Genomic DNA, 16,846 nt, shown 5'->3' with positions numbered 1-16,846 from the left:
GTCTGTACGATGACCCTCGGGCGAACCAAAAAATCAAAAATTGACAAAATGGCGGCATTTTGAAAAAAAAAGTTAAATTTTACCCAAAATTTTGGTCGTTTTTGGCCTACCAAAATCCGATTTTTGATCAGATCAAAAAACTGGAGGGTTATCGTATGGAGAACTATATGGAGAAGATGAGAAAAAAATTTGATAGCGATCGGATCATTTGTCTCCGAGTAATCACTCCAGCAAATTCGAAAAATGCTGTTTCGAGAAAAACGCGTTTAAAGATAAAATGATCGTTTTCACTTTTATAAATGGATTAAAGTCATACTTACAGCTAATCTGCTATTCCAGGCCCATATAATTCACCTTCCTCTTCCTCAAAAAGGGCTTGTTAAGCTGAAGAAGCTTTTCTTCGAGATGATCGACCCTCTTTTGAAGAAGCCCGTTGGCGATGATCTTACTAGATCCATTAGTCCGCAAAAAGATTGATCCCATTTATTCCGACGCCCAAAAGACGTCTATTTATTTCAAATGCATTATCTATCATTGGTCCAGAATTCATGTACGAATTACCACATTCACAAATGACAGCTATTTTAAACCCCAGGCCTCTTGGACTTGCTTGATTAAAAGTAATTTCTTTGTGACAAGTTTTGCACATCACTAAATTGCTATATATATATATATATATATATATATATATATATATATATATATATATATATATATATATATATTAAGAGCATCGGTGGCCTCTCAATTGAGTGGAATTTTATGTATGTAGTGGCCTGTGCCAAGGTATGTGCTTAAAGAGGTCTAAAGCTAGGCGCTCTCTGCACCCTACTGCTTTGAACCTGCGAAATGTAAATGCTGCTTTTGAACAATGAGAGTCCCATTAAAACACATAAAAGTAGAATAGAGTCCCCAAAAATAAACATGTCTGGTCATTTTGTAGATATAAAGAGACTTCACATTAAATTTTACATTAATCATACTTATGTCAGTCGATAGAGGCTTATTGCAAGGTTTTGTCCATATATCTTAGTGCGTACAGTTCTCGACTGGTATGTCAGATCTAAAAACATGAACCTAGAAGTGTACATGAAGTAGGTTTGGAACTGAAGCTTTTTTGCGCGCGTATATATTAAGATGCAAGACCTATTACAAGTAAATTAATATCGTTGATTTGTGGACACATTGCCGAATCTTTTGTAGGCTGGAGAGCAACGTTAGAGAGTGACAACTGAATCTGTTAATCATCATCATGTCAACCGAATGACGTTCACTGCCGTTGACCTCTCTCAAAGATCGTTCGTCTTGTGGGCGGCCTACTCCCAAAAAAAAAACGTCATTACAAAGAAATCTCAATGGTATGAAATGTAGGTGCAGGGTTGGGACCCCGGAACTTGATAAATTTTGAAAATGGTGTATGAGAAAAAATTCCTGTTAATCTCTGGTCTAATCATAAATTTGTACATAGTGTAGGTATTAAGGGGCACACCTAGTGTGACAGCCAAAAAAAAGGCGATTTTTGGGAATTAATAAAAAAAAAACTAGTCAATCAATCGTTTTAAAATTTTGAGAGTTTGTTTATACATGTTTTGAGAATACACAGTAAAATTTTTCGAATAATATATTGAATATTTTTAAAATAACACGCGATCTCCGGCGGCGCCAAAAAAAAAGGTCCTCCACTGCTGGAGTGATTGCAGCCTTCTCCGTTGATAACACCTAAAAAAAAAATTCTCGTTAAACAAAGACATATTGTCTGTACGATGACCCTCGGGCGAACCAAAAAATCAAAAATTGACAAAATGGCGGCATTTTGAAAAAAAAAGTTAAATTTTACCCAAAATTTTGGTCGTTTTTGGCCTACCAAAATCCGATTTTTGATCAGATCAAAAAACTGGAGGGTTATCGTATGGAGAACTATATGGAGAAGATGAGAAAAAAATTTGATAGCGATCGGATCATTTGTCTCCGAGTAATCACTCCAGCAAATTCGAAAAATGCTGTTTCGAGAAAAACGCGTTTAAAGATAAAATGATCGTTTTCACTTTTATAAATGGATTAAAGTCATACTTACAGCTAATCTGCTATTCCAGGCCCATATAATTCACCTTCCTCTTCCTCAAAAAGGGCTTGTTAAGCTGAAGAAGCTTTTCTTCGAGATGATCGACCCTCTTTTGAAGAAGCCCGTTGGCGATGATCTTACTAGATCCATTAGTCCGCAAAAAGATTGATCCCATTTATTCCGACGCCCAAAAGACGTCTATTTATTTCAAATGCATTATCTATCATTGGTCCAGAATTCATGTACGAATTACCACATTCACAAATGACAGCTATTTTAAACCCCAGGCCTCTTGGACTTGCTTGATTAAAAGTAATTTCTTTGTGACAAGTTTTGCACATCACTAAATTGCTGATTGCACTAAAAACTGAGACAAACTGTAGAATACAATATCCATGGGATGGGTCAATCACAATATTCTCATCATTATTATGCAATAGTTTCTCTGCGGACGTACTTGTATGCCGTAGATTGCTCAAAAGTATGTTGGTTTCCAGTAAATTTTCGTTTTTTTGTTTTTATTTGTACGGTATCTGGGAACATCGTGAGTTCCCTTTTGATTTTTTACTTTTATTGTTTACTCATTTTAAATTAAATAAAATGCGCTTACGAAGTACTCGATACAACGGTCAGAATAAAACTAAATGTATCTGGCTTCGAAAATACGTGACGTATCAGTAAACGAAAAATATACCGAAATAATTATATTTAAATATTTCTGTATACTTGGAGGCTCACAATAGAAACCGGAATCCTATTTGCAAAGGTTGGAAAAGACGGTAGACTCCGAATAGTAGCTCAGGTATGTCCCGTAGCCAATGCAACTACCTAACTGCCGAGCGGCTACTCTTTTAAACGGCTGTAACTCAAAATCTATTTAAGATATCGATTCAAAATTTTAGTATGTTATTTTTAAAGGTATAACCTATCGAAATATGAAATATAAAAAAATCGATTTTTCGAAAATTTCACACTAGGTGTGCCCCTTAAATAGTGTTACAGAATTAGAAAAAAACATTGTACTCGTAGTATATGTATATATTGTGTATTATTGTAACCTTATTCGCAGAGTGGTGGAGTGGAGGAGGAACGGCGGCCAAGCGTGCGTCTGCGCTCCCCCGCGCCCTCCCCAGCCCCCTCTCCCGCCGGGAGTCCTGTGCCTCTTGCGCAGCACTCTCGCTTCTCAGTGAGTACCAATATCAGTACCAGCTCACAGTAAACACTGAAAGATCATCATCATAATCACTCTCAGTCTGAAAATGTCCACTGCTGGACATAATCCCACAAATGTTTTCAATAAGTCCACAGGAAAAACGACTTATGCTGTGCCTGTTGGTCTCTGGTCTAAACTCCAGAACTTTAACAGTTATCTGTTCTAAAATGGATTTTATAAAATTACACCAACAAAGGCAATGCAGGTCACGTAAAGCAGGCATATAGCTAGTACATAATGTAAATATTACGCCGTCTTTTTAATAGATAATAGATGGAGGTATCAAGATATGTTGATTTAAATTTATGTTCGCTAGTTTTGAGATGGATAAACTTTTCATCACCGAAAAAGTTGGGTAGCAACCACAAGGCCGCAGCCATACGCTGGTCTTATCAGGTTCGAACTTGAACACCCCAGTAGCCGATGCAATACAAATAGGATACAGGCACAGATGACACCACAAACTAAGCAACGTGTCATGATTGTCAGAAGTGCGCGATATGTTGCAGAGTTTTATTTATTATTTTTTTATTTATATAGATCAGTGATTCCCAAAGTGGTCTATATCGACCCCTAGGGGTCTATGACAACCTGCAAGGGGTCTACGTCAAAAAAAAAAATTTGGGGGTCCATGAGATGAAAATGGGGGTCCACGATAGTGGATCTCAACAAATACACTGATAGTACAGGCGTCCCTCGTATAACACGGTACTTGTAAAACACGGTTTCGATATTACACGGTACAAGAATTGAGATTAATATAACACGGTTTTGATATTACACGATAAAACACGGTTTTGAAATACATAACACGATTTTGAAAAATATGCATTGGAAATTTGAATTTTTTTTTCCGTTCAATAAGGGGAATACCCCAAATTTATTGCTACAAAAAATATCTCATTTCGTTTTGAGAAGTGAAAGTACATATGCGTTTTGTCCTTTGTAAATGAAGTTGATAAAGTTTTAGCTTGCTTTGTTTTTAACATTTTAATTATTGTATTTCATCATAAAATTGAATTTCGTTTATTTTTCTTAATAAAAACTTGAAGGTAACTTCCTTTTTCATTTATGTAGTATTTGGAACGAAATTTCAGCTATCATAAAATTTTACACCTTAAGATTTGGTTTCGATATAACACGGTACACATTGCCTTTATTTATATTATTTCAAGGTTTCGTATAACACGGTTTCGATATAACACAAGACAAGGTCTCGATACTACACGGTATACCTTGTTTCGAATAACACGGTTTCGATATAGCACGGTACGATTTAAGCGTGTTATACGAGGGACGCCTGTATTATAGTGTATTTTTTGTTTATTTAATGTTGCGTATATTTTACATAACAGATACAAAATTTTATTTTGAGTAGTTTTAATTTAAATTCAATTAATAAATGTATAAATTAACATGCGTTTTAACTTTAAGTTTTTAACACTAAAATTCACTATAGTTAGAAATTTACAGGAAATCAATATCAGGTAAGTAGGGGTCTACCCAACACGGAAAAACATGGCAAGGGGTCTACGACACAAAAAAGTTTGGGGAACTCTGATATAGATGTACATATATTCCCACTTGCAGGTGACAAGGGTGACACCGGACAGGGACTCGTCGGACAGCTCCAGTCCGTCCACGCCTACAAGACCCACATACTGCCCAACGCCATCGAGGTTTAAAGTTGTCCAGGTAGAAAAGTCATATTTATGATCAAAATATTAACTATTGAAAATGTGTTCACCCACTATAAGAGATATAAAGAAAATTTAACCATCATAAATGATCATCATCATCATCATTTCAGATGTTGTAAGTCCACTGCTGGACATAAGCCTCCATAGGTTTCCTATAAGACCGGTTGCACTGTCTATGTAGCGTCTTCCGACAACCTTAAAGTGTTAATGTTGGTAAAAATAATGTGAACTCTGAAATTGGAAATTAAATAAATAAAACTTCAGGACAACAGTATAAAGGAAACGTAGATTGCGTTAAATGAAGGTTATGTTCGCGAGGCCGAGTCGGAGTGGCAATCAAGTGCAGCCAGGTATGAGGCTGTCTAGCGTGCGTACTTGAGGAGGCCAGCAACAAGTCTCGTGTTGCTGCAGCACAATCAGGATGTCGCAGAGAGAGTATCTTTCCCCCGGGATGTGTTTTACACAGTACTGAAGGGTACTTCAGGAAACCTTCAATGAGTCTTAGCGAAAATGTAAAAAAAATTTAGATGAATTGATGGAGCTGTTCATGTGTTTTACGCATAGCTTAACCTGACATATAATTTTGATTTATGAAATTTAATGACGTTTCCAGGTAGCAGAGCCACCTCAAATTCAAGTACATCCGGCGACACAGCCTCGTAGAAACGCGTCGCGATTCTCGGTGACCAGGAACTACGACTCCATGTACTCGCCGGCACTCTCGCCCTCCCCTGCCTCCACCGCCTCGCCTAGTCCCGAGCCGCCCACGGCCACGCCCAGCCCTGAGCCCACCAAACCAGAAACACACGGCCTCACCAAAACAGTCTCAGAGCCCACTATCTACAATAAACAACCAGAAATCAACCTAAAGGCGACACAGATAACTCCAGCCAAGATCTACATAGACCCAGTTGTTAAAGAGAATCGAGATATATTACTCAAGTCAACAGAACCTGTATGGATTAAACCGAGTTTAGATGAAGTTAAAAATAAACCCATCGAAGTAACTGCAAACAATGCTCAAATAGCTAAAAATGTGGACTCTGTTAGAAAAATAGCAAGGTTCGAAACTAGATTGATACCATATGACCAGGAATCTGCTAATATAATAACTGCGGGCAATGTAAAGAGTGTGCCAGAAGCAATATCAGTTATTCAAGAAAAACCTGTACTACCTAGACCAGAGGTAAAAGTAACAGATGTAGAACAAGTTACATGTAAATTAAAGGAAGAAAATAAAATATCTCAAGAGCCAATACACGTTGAAACTGTTATTAATGCTTCTGCTTCTAAATTACCTAAAGGAGACGTCATATCCGACCTTAGGGAAACTACAGTAATATCTTTAGGTTTTAAAGAAAATCCAGTGATTGACGAAAAGCATAATGCTGGCAATGTTACAGAGACGTGCAGAGATTCCACTTTGAAAGATATTAATGTTATTATAGGTGAAGTAAGTGATACAAAAGATGAAGCTAAAAGAAGTGATTCAATTGTGGTAGAAGACATTTTGACTGATAAATTAATTACTAGTGATAATAGCGAAAAAGTACAATCGATAGTGGCGGATGACGCCACAAAGGCAACTGTTACAGATGGTGACCGCTGCAGTAACATAAGTGATATTATAAACTCTAGTGATATTAGTGAAACGGTTTCGCAAGTTAAGTCTGAGAACATATCTCATGAGCAAGTCGTCAGTCTGCGAGGGGATAGGATGGCGAATACAGAGACCGAATTAGTTAAAACTAGTGTAGAAATGTGTAAGACGGAGATAGTAGATGTGGAAGTGGATTTCACCATCAAGTGTGAAACTGTACAGAGTAGTGTAAATATAGAAAATTCAGCCAAAGTACATAGAGACCAAAATGTGAATAATATTGAAGTTAAAGTGGATGAAGAATCCACAAGCGGGGAAAGAGCTGATGAACCGATCAAACACATAGAGGAGGTTGCAAAGGACCTGGGCAACATAATACAGGGAATGCAGGATTTGACCAAAACAAGAGATGTCAAAGTCAAAAGCGATTGCACCCAAACAGAGGGGTTAGAGTTAGATAGTAATTTAGATTCATTCAACAATGTACCTGTAAAAGTGCGGGATGTAGTTTTAAAGAAGAACAAGAGTGAGTCAAGTCTTGACAGCCCAGATCTTGAAGTTTCTAGATTGATGAACAAGAAGCTCATTGGAAGTGCTTTCTGTGATAGCAGCTCTTCTCTAGAGATATCTGGAAGCTCAATGGAGAGCTTGAACGCAATGGACAATCAGAACCAACAAATCTCCCGACCGATCATCATACATGAGTCAGCAGAGTCTGATACGGAATTGGATAGGAGAAGAGATGTAGGTACGCTCTCCACCGAAAGCAGCATAGAATCCACTAGTGACACAACGCCGGTCAATAGTGGATTCTTAAACATGTCCGTCAGTTCAAATGAAAGTGTTTCTCCAATTATATTTGGAGGGAAAAAAATTCATGGTTCCCTCTCCAGTTTGGAAGCGAGCATGAGTTCTCTGGAATCAGCAAGACAAGAGAGAGTAATGGTAACGTCAGCTGATTCGGGAATTGAATACTCCTTACAGAATCCTTCAGAGAACAAAGAGGATGCTTCTTCCAATGAGGGAACACTAACTCATAACTCCAGTTTGAGGGAAACCGTAAGGAAACCGGACATATTCCAAGTACAAGAAACTTTAACGTCACCCAAACGCACTTCAAGTTTACTTGACGTGCCGGCGCTAAAGAGCAAAGGACTAGATCGCATGAGAAAGATCTCCTGGGTGGCTCCATCATCCAGCTTTCACATCCCACGACCGGAACCCGAAAAGATCGAGATGAAATTACCTTCTCATTTAGAGAAGCTGCTTAGTTTATTCCAACACCCTAGCAGCTTGTTCTCGAGGAGCAGTTCATCGCACAGCGACGACGAGAAGAAATCTGCGTCCAGTACACCGCCTAGGAAAGATTCGACACTGACGAGCTCTTTCTGGTCCTGGGGCAGTGCGACAGAGAAGACCGAAAAAGACGACGACAGTCTGTCCGAAGCAACCGACTCTACGCTGTCGGAACGAGTACAAGTGTCCTTCGTAGACGAATCATTCTCTAAAAAACTCGACAGCAAGACTCCCTCCACCGACACAGACAACACCCTAAGCGAATTCCAGTCTTTCCCCGCTCATGCCGCCGCTGAGGTGACCATAGTTGATAGAGTTACCGAAATAACCACCGATGACCATTTAGTACAAAGAAGTTTAGATGTAAGCGTAAAGAGTGTAAATAGTGCAGGCTCTAACGGCAATAAGCCGAGAGCGAGTGATAACACAGATCTCATTCAGCCCAACGACCTCAACAGGAACGTATACGATACCCCCAGCGCCCTCAATGCTCCTGACGAACCTAGAGCACTGCAAGTCAAGCTCGAAGATACGAAGCAGACGGAAGTGCCAAGACCACGCTCCTTTGCAGCAGTCCTCAAAGCCTCCGGCTCCGAAAACTCACTGGAAAAGCAGCCAAGTCCAGACACAGGCCCACCTGTGGACAAACTCCCCAGCAAAGTTATCAGAGGAATCAAAGAGAACATAAGCCCCGAGAACACCTTGACATCCAGTATGACCAACACGAGAGCACTCGCTCTCGAACTTTATGACAAGCAGAAGAAGCCTGTCAGCACTTTGTGGGAAGTCACGTCATTGATGGAGAAAGCCGAGCTTAAAGTCCAAGAAATAAAGACTGAAATGGCGCCCATAGCCACTGTCGAAGAGATATGTGACGAGGCGGCCGACAATTGCGTGCAGTTGGCTTACATTGATGACGACAGGGCGATTGACGAGAGCAACCTGTCGGCAGACAGTGGAGTGACGTCACTGGAGACCATCGCCGAAAAGTTTGAGAGTAGAAAAATCTTGACCGCGCCAGACCTGGAGAACGTTGACGTTGGGAAGGACGCCCTCTCCTACCTCATTTATGAAAACCAAGATTTCGAGCCTGACACCGAACATTCGTCGACCGGCGCCAAGTCTCAACAAGGCTCTTTGGCTCAGGAACTGAGTGAGGCTGAAAACAGAGAACATTTAGTCGACCTGTCCCCCGAGCTGGTGATCGACGAGGCGGTCGAAGTTCCAGAAGTATTCATGGTAAAAGAAATAAAAGGCCTCAAGAGCTCTCCAGTGATACCCGAGAGGGCAAAGCTTAAAAAGTCAAACTCCTTAGAAGATTTGTCACGGAGACTGGCAGAGATGGATAAAGATAGCCCGAAGACTAAGACCATAGCTTTCAAAGTACCTGAGACAACGACACCGAGGGACATACCGGAACGACGTGTGAAGTTTCGCACTAGAAGTGGCTCAAGTCCGAAATCCTTGCCAGAGAGCCTCAACAAACCTTGTCCGCTTACTAAGATGGATACTGGTGTCGTCAAGAAAAAGAAGAAGAGCTCATGCCTCGGCAGAATGGCTAGAGACTCTTTGTTAGCATTAAACATGTCCGAAGAGGAAACAGCGGAATTCAGATCTTATAAATTGACGTCAGTCGAGAGTTTAAAGTCTCTAGAATCTGTTTCCGAAGATGCAAACTCTCAAAGCGGCACCTCGATGGACTCCAGATGCAGATCTTGCCTGAGAACATCGCAAGAGAGTCTGATGTCGTTGGACTCTATTAACGAAGATTGTAAGTGTATGTATGAATGTGAGAAACGCGCGGGCCAATCCAATAGATAAGACTCCTGCTGTCCTGCAGCAGGTTATGATATAGCGACCAGGTCGCTCTCAAATGGGACTCAGACCAACTTTGGATCAGTCGGAGTCACATTGCTATAGGTGACTGTTGAAAACGGGTATTCATTTCGACAAAGCTTTTTATATAAATTTTCAATCTCCGAACTTTGCCAGGCCAATTGAAATTTTTTTTGTAGTATTATCTATGCTATGGCCTGGGGAGGAACATTTGAAATATTACATTTGGCAACTCTTGTTATAGTATAAACATTGTTTATGTACAGTGAATTGCTGATGCAGAATTTTTATAATTAATTCTTAAGAAATTTTCACTAAGGCTTTCGCGACTAACATATTTCGGCGACTGTGTCGTGACTTGTCGCAATAACACTTGTATTATATTTAAAAAAAAACAGCCAGAGATAAATGTTTGTAATATAATCGGTATATAAAATTAATGTATTGGAGTTTTTTCTTCTTTAAAAGTCTATTGTAATTATAAACGAGTAGCTTATTCTAAATCGGATTGTATTATGTAACGAATTTAGCGGTCGTTGTGCGTTTTCCGAAAAAAAAAAAGCTTTTGACAGTTGAAGATTGGTATTTCATGGCGGGAATGGGCGCGAATTGGCACGTCATGATGACATTTAGTAAAACGACGTGGACAAAATTGTAAACTAAAGACTTGAATTACTAAGTATTGAACGGTACTTTATTTTAAAAAAAAATAATTGTTACCGGTAACCGTGTAACGTAATATTAATATTTTTTTATCTTGACAGGCGTGTACTTTAGAGTGGGTAAATGGGACAATGTAATGTTTCCAGATAGTGACCTTATACGGAAACTACCTTGCTCACTGTATTTAATTCCGAATTTTTGTGGAAATCATAATATTGTGAATCTTTATTCGACCATGATATCGAGACTTTCTCCCATTTTCATTAGATAAAACTTTATGAAAACATATAGAGTATATTTGTAGGAATGTTGTGCCCGCCCTCTTTCTTGGTACTTCGCCAATAAATATAATATCTCCATTCCGCTGCCTGTTTCGTGTTATAATTCAATTAATGAATTCTTGTGATTTGTTTCGTGTAAATCAAACTCTTAAAATAGGTTAAATAATGAAAATGTTAATTTATTTGTGCAATGTAATGTTTCACAATACAATATCTCTTGTGAATAACTCACATGAATTATCGAGTGCTCACGGGTTACGTCTGAGTTTACACAAAAATGTAATAGTGTATTAGGGATTTTAAAATATATCGTTAGTAATATTTATTATATAGCAGAAATTTACTTTGTTTTGATTTTTATTTTTCACTTTTTACTTTCGTATAAATTTACACTTTCACACGCGTGATCGAATAAGATTATCGTAATTTGATTTATTAACATACGAATTAGAGGGATAAGTTTAAAAATTTATTTGCAAGTGTTGTTTTATAGCCGCATCCGGGTCACCTTGTTCAGCGGGTGTAAATTTATGCGAAAGTGAATCGAGTGTAATTGTGCGATGTTAAATTATATAGAACACCATAAATGAAGCAATATTTATAAGGAATGTAAAAGTTACATTATTTTGTAAATAAATGAATGCTTTAACTGTCTCAATTGTGAAGATAAATTGTACTTTGTCTATTGACATATAAATATATATGTATACACACAAATCACTCCGTTGATGTATAAAATACTTTGGCGGGTAGTTTGAAAACTGTTGATGATATAGATTATTTTATTGCTACACGAATTACAGAACAGTTTATAACACAAACCTAAAGATACATTTCCATAAGACATTAAAACTAAATATATAAAGCATACGATTTTGGTTCTTATGTAAATGTTTACATACCCACAAATTTTATCTCTATTAATCTTAAAAAATATTCGACGATGTATTTCGTAAATACGGATATTGAATTACAAATATGAATATACTAACGTGAGCTGATTTAGTTTTAGTTCATTGATTTTTTTTTCCAAGAACATCTTTGACATTTTTTTTTTCGAATTGAAGTTCTCTGTCAGGTACCGATAGATGGATGTGTTAAAATCTAAAATATTAATATATTTAGATCCCAAACTGCGGTGCAAAATACCATTGATACCACATGGATGACCACATTTATATTTTTTAATAAAATCATCATTGCTCATACAAGGTGAAGAAATGTTTAGTATCAAAAGGTGTGACCTGATATTCTATAGACCCTTCTCCCTTAATGGTATATGTTTTAAAGTAGTGGCGGTATTACAAGAAATGATGGAAACAATATACGAGCATTCAAAATAGGTTGAGGTTTAAAACAACCGACAAAATTTTTCTTTTACGACTTCACATTAGGCATATAATCAAGTCGTCTAGGTAAGGTGTTCACTTTTAAATCAATATTCTAATTTTCCGTCATGAATTAGAATTATGGATACATTTCTCTTCATACATTATCTGTGAGGGTAATTCAATAATTGATTACATAAAAGCATAGTACAGTGTAAGTCATAATATGTAACGATGTAGAAGTAGTCGCCGCGTTGTAGCCGTTAGCTTATTCGCCGCTTGAGTATTTTATGCGTCAACGAGTTACAATTTTGTTTTGCCTATCTGACGATTGTTGCGCGGACGAGATTAACCGATACGAAGCGACTGTGGGACTAAATGCAATGTCGTTCGGACTCGTCGCTTGGTGCGTCAAGAGCGTCGAGCGTTTGCCGCTCGCAGCGCCAAGTGCGTCGAGCGTTTGCCGCTCGCAGCGCCAAGTGCGTAGAGCGTTTGTCGCTCGCAGCGCCAAGTGCGTTGAGCATTTGTCGCTACGTCGTTCACGCTCGACGCTCCCCGCGCCAAGTACGTCGAGTGTTCGTCGCTGGTCGCGAGCGACGCGAAACACTTTTGTATAAATAATCGCGTTTTGGATGTTGCAAATAAAAGAGTACTTAATTGGCAGTTTTATTTTTTATTTTATTTTTGGTAAAATGTGTTAGTTACATTTAGCTGAAGACTACCGTTACAGTTCATGGCATAGCGCACAGATTAGATGTACGCTTGGGTCTTATAGTTTTGGGAGTAAAGACCACGTAGAACATCCACCCATAAGGAGGGTACAGACTACTTTGTTAAGACCGTTGGAAGTTAGCCCTCTCAAATCTGTCTAAAAGGGAATTAACCCTTAATAGTCTGATTTACGAAAGTGATTTTTTTTAATATCACTGTGTTTGCTTGAGGGTCTAGATAAAGGGAAAAATAGTTTTTTTTTTAAATTTCGTTGGAAAGAATATTATACAACAGTAAAATTCGTACAGAAAACCTATAAAAAAACTAATAGTAATGTAAACATTCGGTTTAAAAAATTGGTATTAAAATTGAAACTCTAGGCTATTAAGGGTTAATGGGGGAGGCCTTTCAACAGGGGATGTGCTACGATTGAAAGATGTTGGAATATATTACTTCTGATGAAGAATTATAAACATTATTATATGAAGTCCCGTTCATCTCGGAGTATGCAGGTCCAGCGAAGGAGAGAGCTTTCACTCGCAACGTCTAGCACGTTCTCTACAGAAGTACTGAAGACAACCATCTCAGAGAACAAAGTATTTTTAGTATAGATTTCAATTCATCTTGAAATTAAAAAATAAAACCATCACAAGTGGTTTTCGGAGAAATATAAAATCAAACAGACTACCTTAAGGTCATGGATGCAGAATGTTTCCAATAGGTTCTATTGTAAACCTTTTGGGGGTAATATATAAATGGTTTTAATTGTTAATAAAGCTAGAGGTGAACACATAACCTATGTCCAGCTGTGGACATCTTACAACTGAAATGAACAGAAAAATTATACCTATGGGTTGGTTTTGCAAGAGTAAAGGTTTTTCTTCGAGTGTTTGTTGACGTATGTTACACCAGTTATTCTTATCAAAACTACAATCGTTGGGTGTAGGAATATTAGGCAGATACGAACAGTGTATTACATGGTTATGGAAGGAATGTATACAAGGCGATTCAGAAAACATTTCGAAAAAAGTTTTTATTCATAGAATGCTGGCGATATTTAAAAAAAATTGTTCACGCTAGAGTAAAATTAGCTTTGTTCCAAATTTAAATTTCTATTTACATAATGGAACTTATATGTAGTTATAGGTGTAAATGCTTTTGTGTGAATATACAGCTAGCTGGCTGGAAATTCAAATAATAATATATTGGTAAGAAAAAGTGCTTTCAAAATTATAACTATTAAATATTAAAATTATTGTTTACTATCTATCCCTGCAGATGTCACACTGGCGCTACTGCCCTAGGAATAATCTGATGTCAGCTTTGTCGTCAATAATATGTTTTTGGAGATTACAATGCACTTCCAACGCAATACAGTTCCGAAGAATATTCTTATATTGGACTAACTAACAATATCGTGAGAGATTCCATTTTATTTTGGCCTTTCTGAGGCGTTTAGTCTAAAATTTTTAAGATAGCGAAGCCTCGGGTTGCTACGTACTATAATTACACCGGATTGGGTGGCGTTCTAGTTCTTAAATCACTTTGGCAGATGCTCTATTGAGTTATTAGACTCAAGACTTCTACGAGGGGACCTTGGCTTGGCTGCTTCCTTTAGTATTTCGACTAAAGTCAGCCCCAGAGGGACGAACCTCGACTAGGCCGCTTCCTATTACCTGACTATCGTTGCTACCACTTCAGAAAGCGTTAGGGAGAAGTGGCTGAAGAAACTCTTGCAGCGCTTCTATCTAGAACAGGACTTCTTAAACTTTTGTCATTCACGACCCCATTTATGATTGCGATTTTCTTGACGACCCCATACAAATATAAAAGAAAAATAAATTAATATTTTTTGATGATTTATTTATTAGGTAACAATATACGTATACATATGAAAATATATAGTTCTAGAATTCGTTTTGAAACATACAAAAATCTAACATAAAAATTGCACAAAAAATTACAAAATTGTATTTATATTAGTTAAAAACCTTCAACAAATGCGCGTGTCTAGACGCTGCAAGTCCACTGTATTCCGCCAACTCTAGTGATGTTATAAAATGGTATATATGAATATTTGACATTAAAATCTCTCGATCACAGAATCTTGCTACGCCACTCCATTTGAGGTCGCGACCCATAGTTTAAGAAGCCCTGATCTAGAATGTTTGGGGAGCGTCGACTCCGGTAATACATGACATCATTGCGTCGTCCGAAGACACATCTTGGACTCAAACGCATATTTCGATTTCAGAACAGCGTTTGGATGTGCAGGGGGTGTATGCTTTTGGTGGGGGCACCCACACTCAACGAGTTTGTGTATTGAACGGGAGACTGTGTCGATGCCCGTTTTAAGAATTGGAAGATCGTTGTCTGTTCCAAGCTTTGGAAATTCAAGCGACAACCACTCACTTTGCCTTCTTTATTTTCACTTTATCATAAAACTTACACTCATCCATCCACAATTATAATTCTTAACAAAACACGCATCTAATCTACAAAAACGTTTAAAGCAGTAAATGTGGTTTTTCCTGCGATATTTTGTATAAATTATTAATTTATAACTTTGGATTAGAAAGGCGATACGAATTGCAGGTAGAACTTGATTCTCGGATCGTTGATTTATGTACAAATAATCTAGTACAATAAAATAGAAAACTGTTATTTCCCATAGCATAATAAATATGGATTTTTTTACAATTAATATAGAAGGAAAAAAAGAAAGAGAAAAGTTTTTTTTTAGATAAGTGTTGTATTACTTATTGCTTTCAATATTATTTCGGTTTTTTTTTACAAATTTAAAAGCGCAACAGTCTGGCCAGCACTTCTCTGCAGACCAACATTCGGAGCCGGTGATACCTTACTCACAGATCTTCATAGTTTAAAAAATAAATAATGATTTGCCTACTTTAATAAAGATATATATTTTTTAAACAAACACTACGTAAATCAAATTCTTTGCTTTTTTTTATATACCACTATAACCAAAGTAAAAATAAGTTGCTATAATTAATTTAACATATAATAGATTGTTCAAAATTTGTTTTATTATTATTTATGGAGTCGTTTAACACTAATCAAACACTTACTGGGTATCATAGCGGTACCCTAGCGGGTCGATTTTGTATGAAATATGGTAAATAATATACGACAAGTATTACTCAATATAAACAAGACCAAGTAAAATAGTATAATAACTGTAGTTTAATTAATTAAAAAAAATTATGAAATCTGATCTGCAAAAGCAATAACATGATACGTGCATTTTCAATGCAATATTTAATATGGGTCATTTGACCCTTTATGATATGTTTAGTCTTAATATTATTTTCTTTAATACAGTTATTAAAGTTTAGGTATAAGGTAGTGTAATTATGGCGCGTCTTCAATAGGCAAACAAATTTAATTTTATACTTTTTTAATAAAAATCTAACTTTAATTTAAATAAGAGGATTGAGTACGGGAACTTCCGAAACATCTTCTCGTCCAAAATACCGCAATACGTGCAAACTAAGGATTGGCCAGAGTGTGTTGCTGATGATGACGCACGGTTCAGACATGTTGTCTCTTACGATGGGCTTCATAAGAAAACCCAATGTCACGGAGAAAGCAATGGAGATAGAAAGCGCTATGCTCAGAAGGCTTCACTGCGTGATCGAATCACAACGAGAGAAATGTCAGATACGAGGAGATCCGCAAAAGAACTGTTGTAATCGGCGTCGCTCGAAGAATTGCTCTTCTGAAGTATCCAAGAGCGGTGCAAATTGCTTGTGCAGTCGATGGCTGATGGAGCCGAAAGTTTCTCCCCCTGGGCCGGTAGACGCGACGTAGGAAAGTTCTCCTCACTCGGTTGACCAATGTGACCAGTCCTCGTGACTATTTTTGGGGTAGGACTATGTCCAACCGTGGGCATCTATCGGCTTAAATGATGATTATGAAAATTATATTATGCATTTCAGTTGGCGAATTTATTTGACACAAATATATATATAAATATCAATATTACCGTCTGTTAACATACAACAATGGCATTAGATATAATTATAGCGTGAGATCGCACACCGAATGATGCGATTTTTTACACGAATATTAGGAAAAACTAACAAATTATTATTTTTAAAATTCCGAAACAAAGTCATCGAATGCTAATTTTGTT

The 16,846-nt window shown here is 37.5% G+C and overlaps 1 protein-coding gene across 1 annotated transcript in view; it reads left to right on the top strand.

Annotated features, from left to right (window-relative positions):
* The window catches only part of LOC137927289 (serine-rich adhesin for platelets), a 64,762-nt gene extending 53,025 nt beyond the window's left edge, over window positions 1–11,737 (top strand). Inside the window, exons 12-14 of the mRNA XM_068771073.1 lie at window positions 3,132–3,248; window positions 4,866–4,970; window positions 5,589–11,737. Of these exons, the coding sequence (XP_068627174.1) occupies window positions 3,132–3,248; window positions 4,866–4,970; window positions 5,589–9,692 (4,326 nt within the window). The 3' untranslated portion in view covers window positions 9,693–11,737. The remainder of the gene's footprint in view (window positions 1–3,131; window positions 3,249–4,865; window positions 4,971–5,588) is intronic.
* Window positions 11,738–16,846: the final 5,109 nt, after the last annotated feature.

Source organism: Battus philenor, unplaced genomic scaffold, assembly GCF_028537555.1.
Source record: "Battus philenor isolate CCGP_79_NKW_IND1 unplaced genomic scaffold, ilBatPhil1.0.hap1 SCAF_30, whole genome shotgun sequence".
Classification (NCBI taxonomy): Eukaryota; Metazoa; Arthropoda; class Insecta; order Lepidoptera; family Papilionidae; genus Battus; species Battus philenor.
This window is presented reverse-complemented; position numbering and strand designations above follow the sequence as displayed.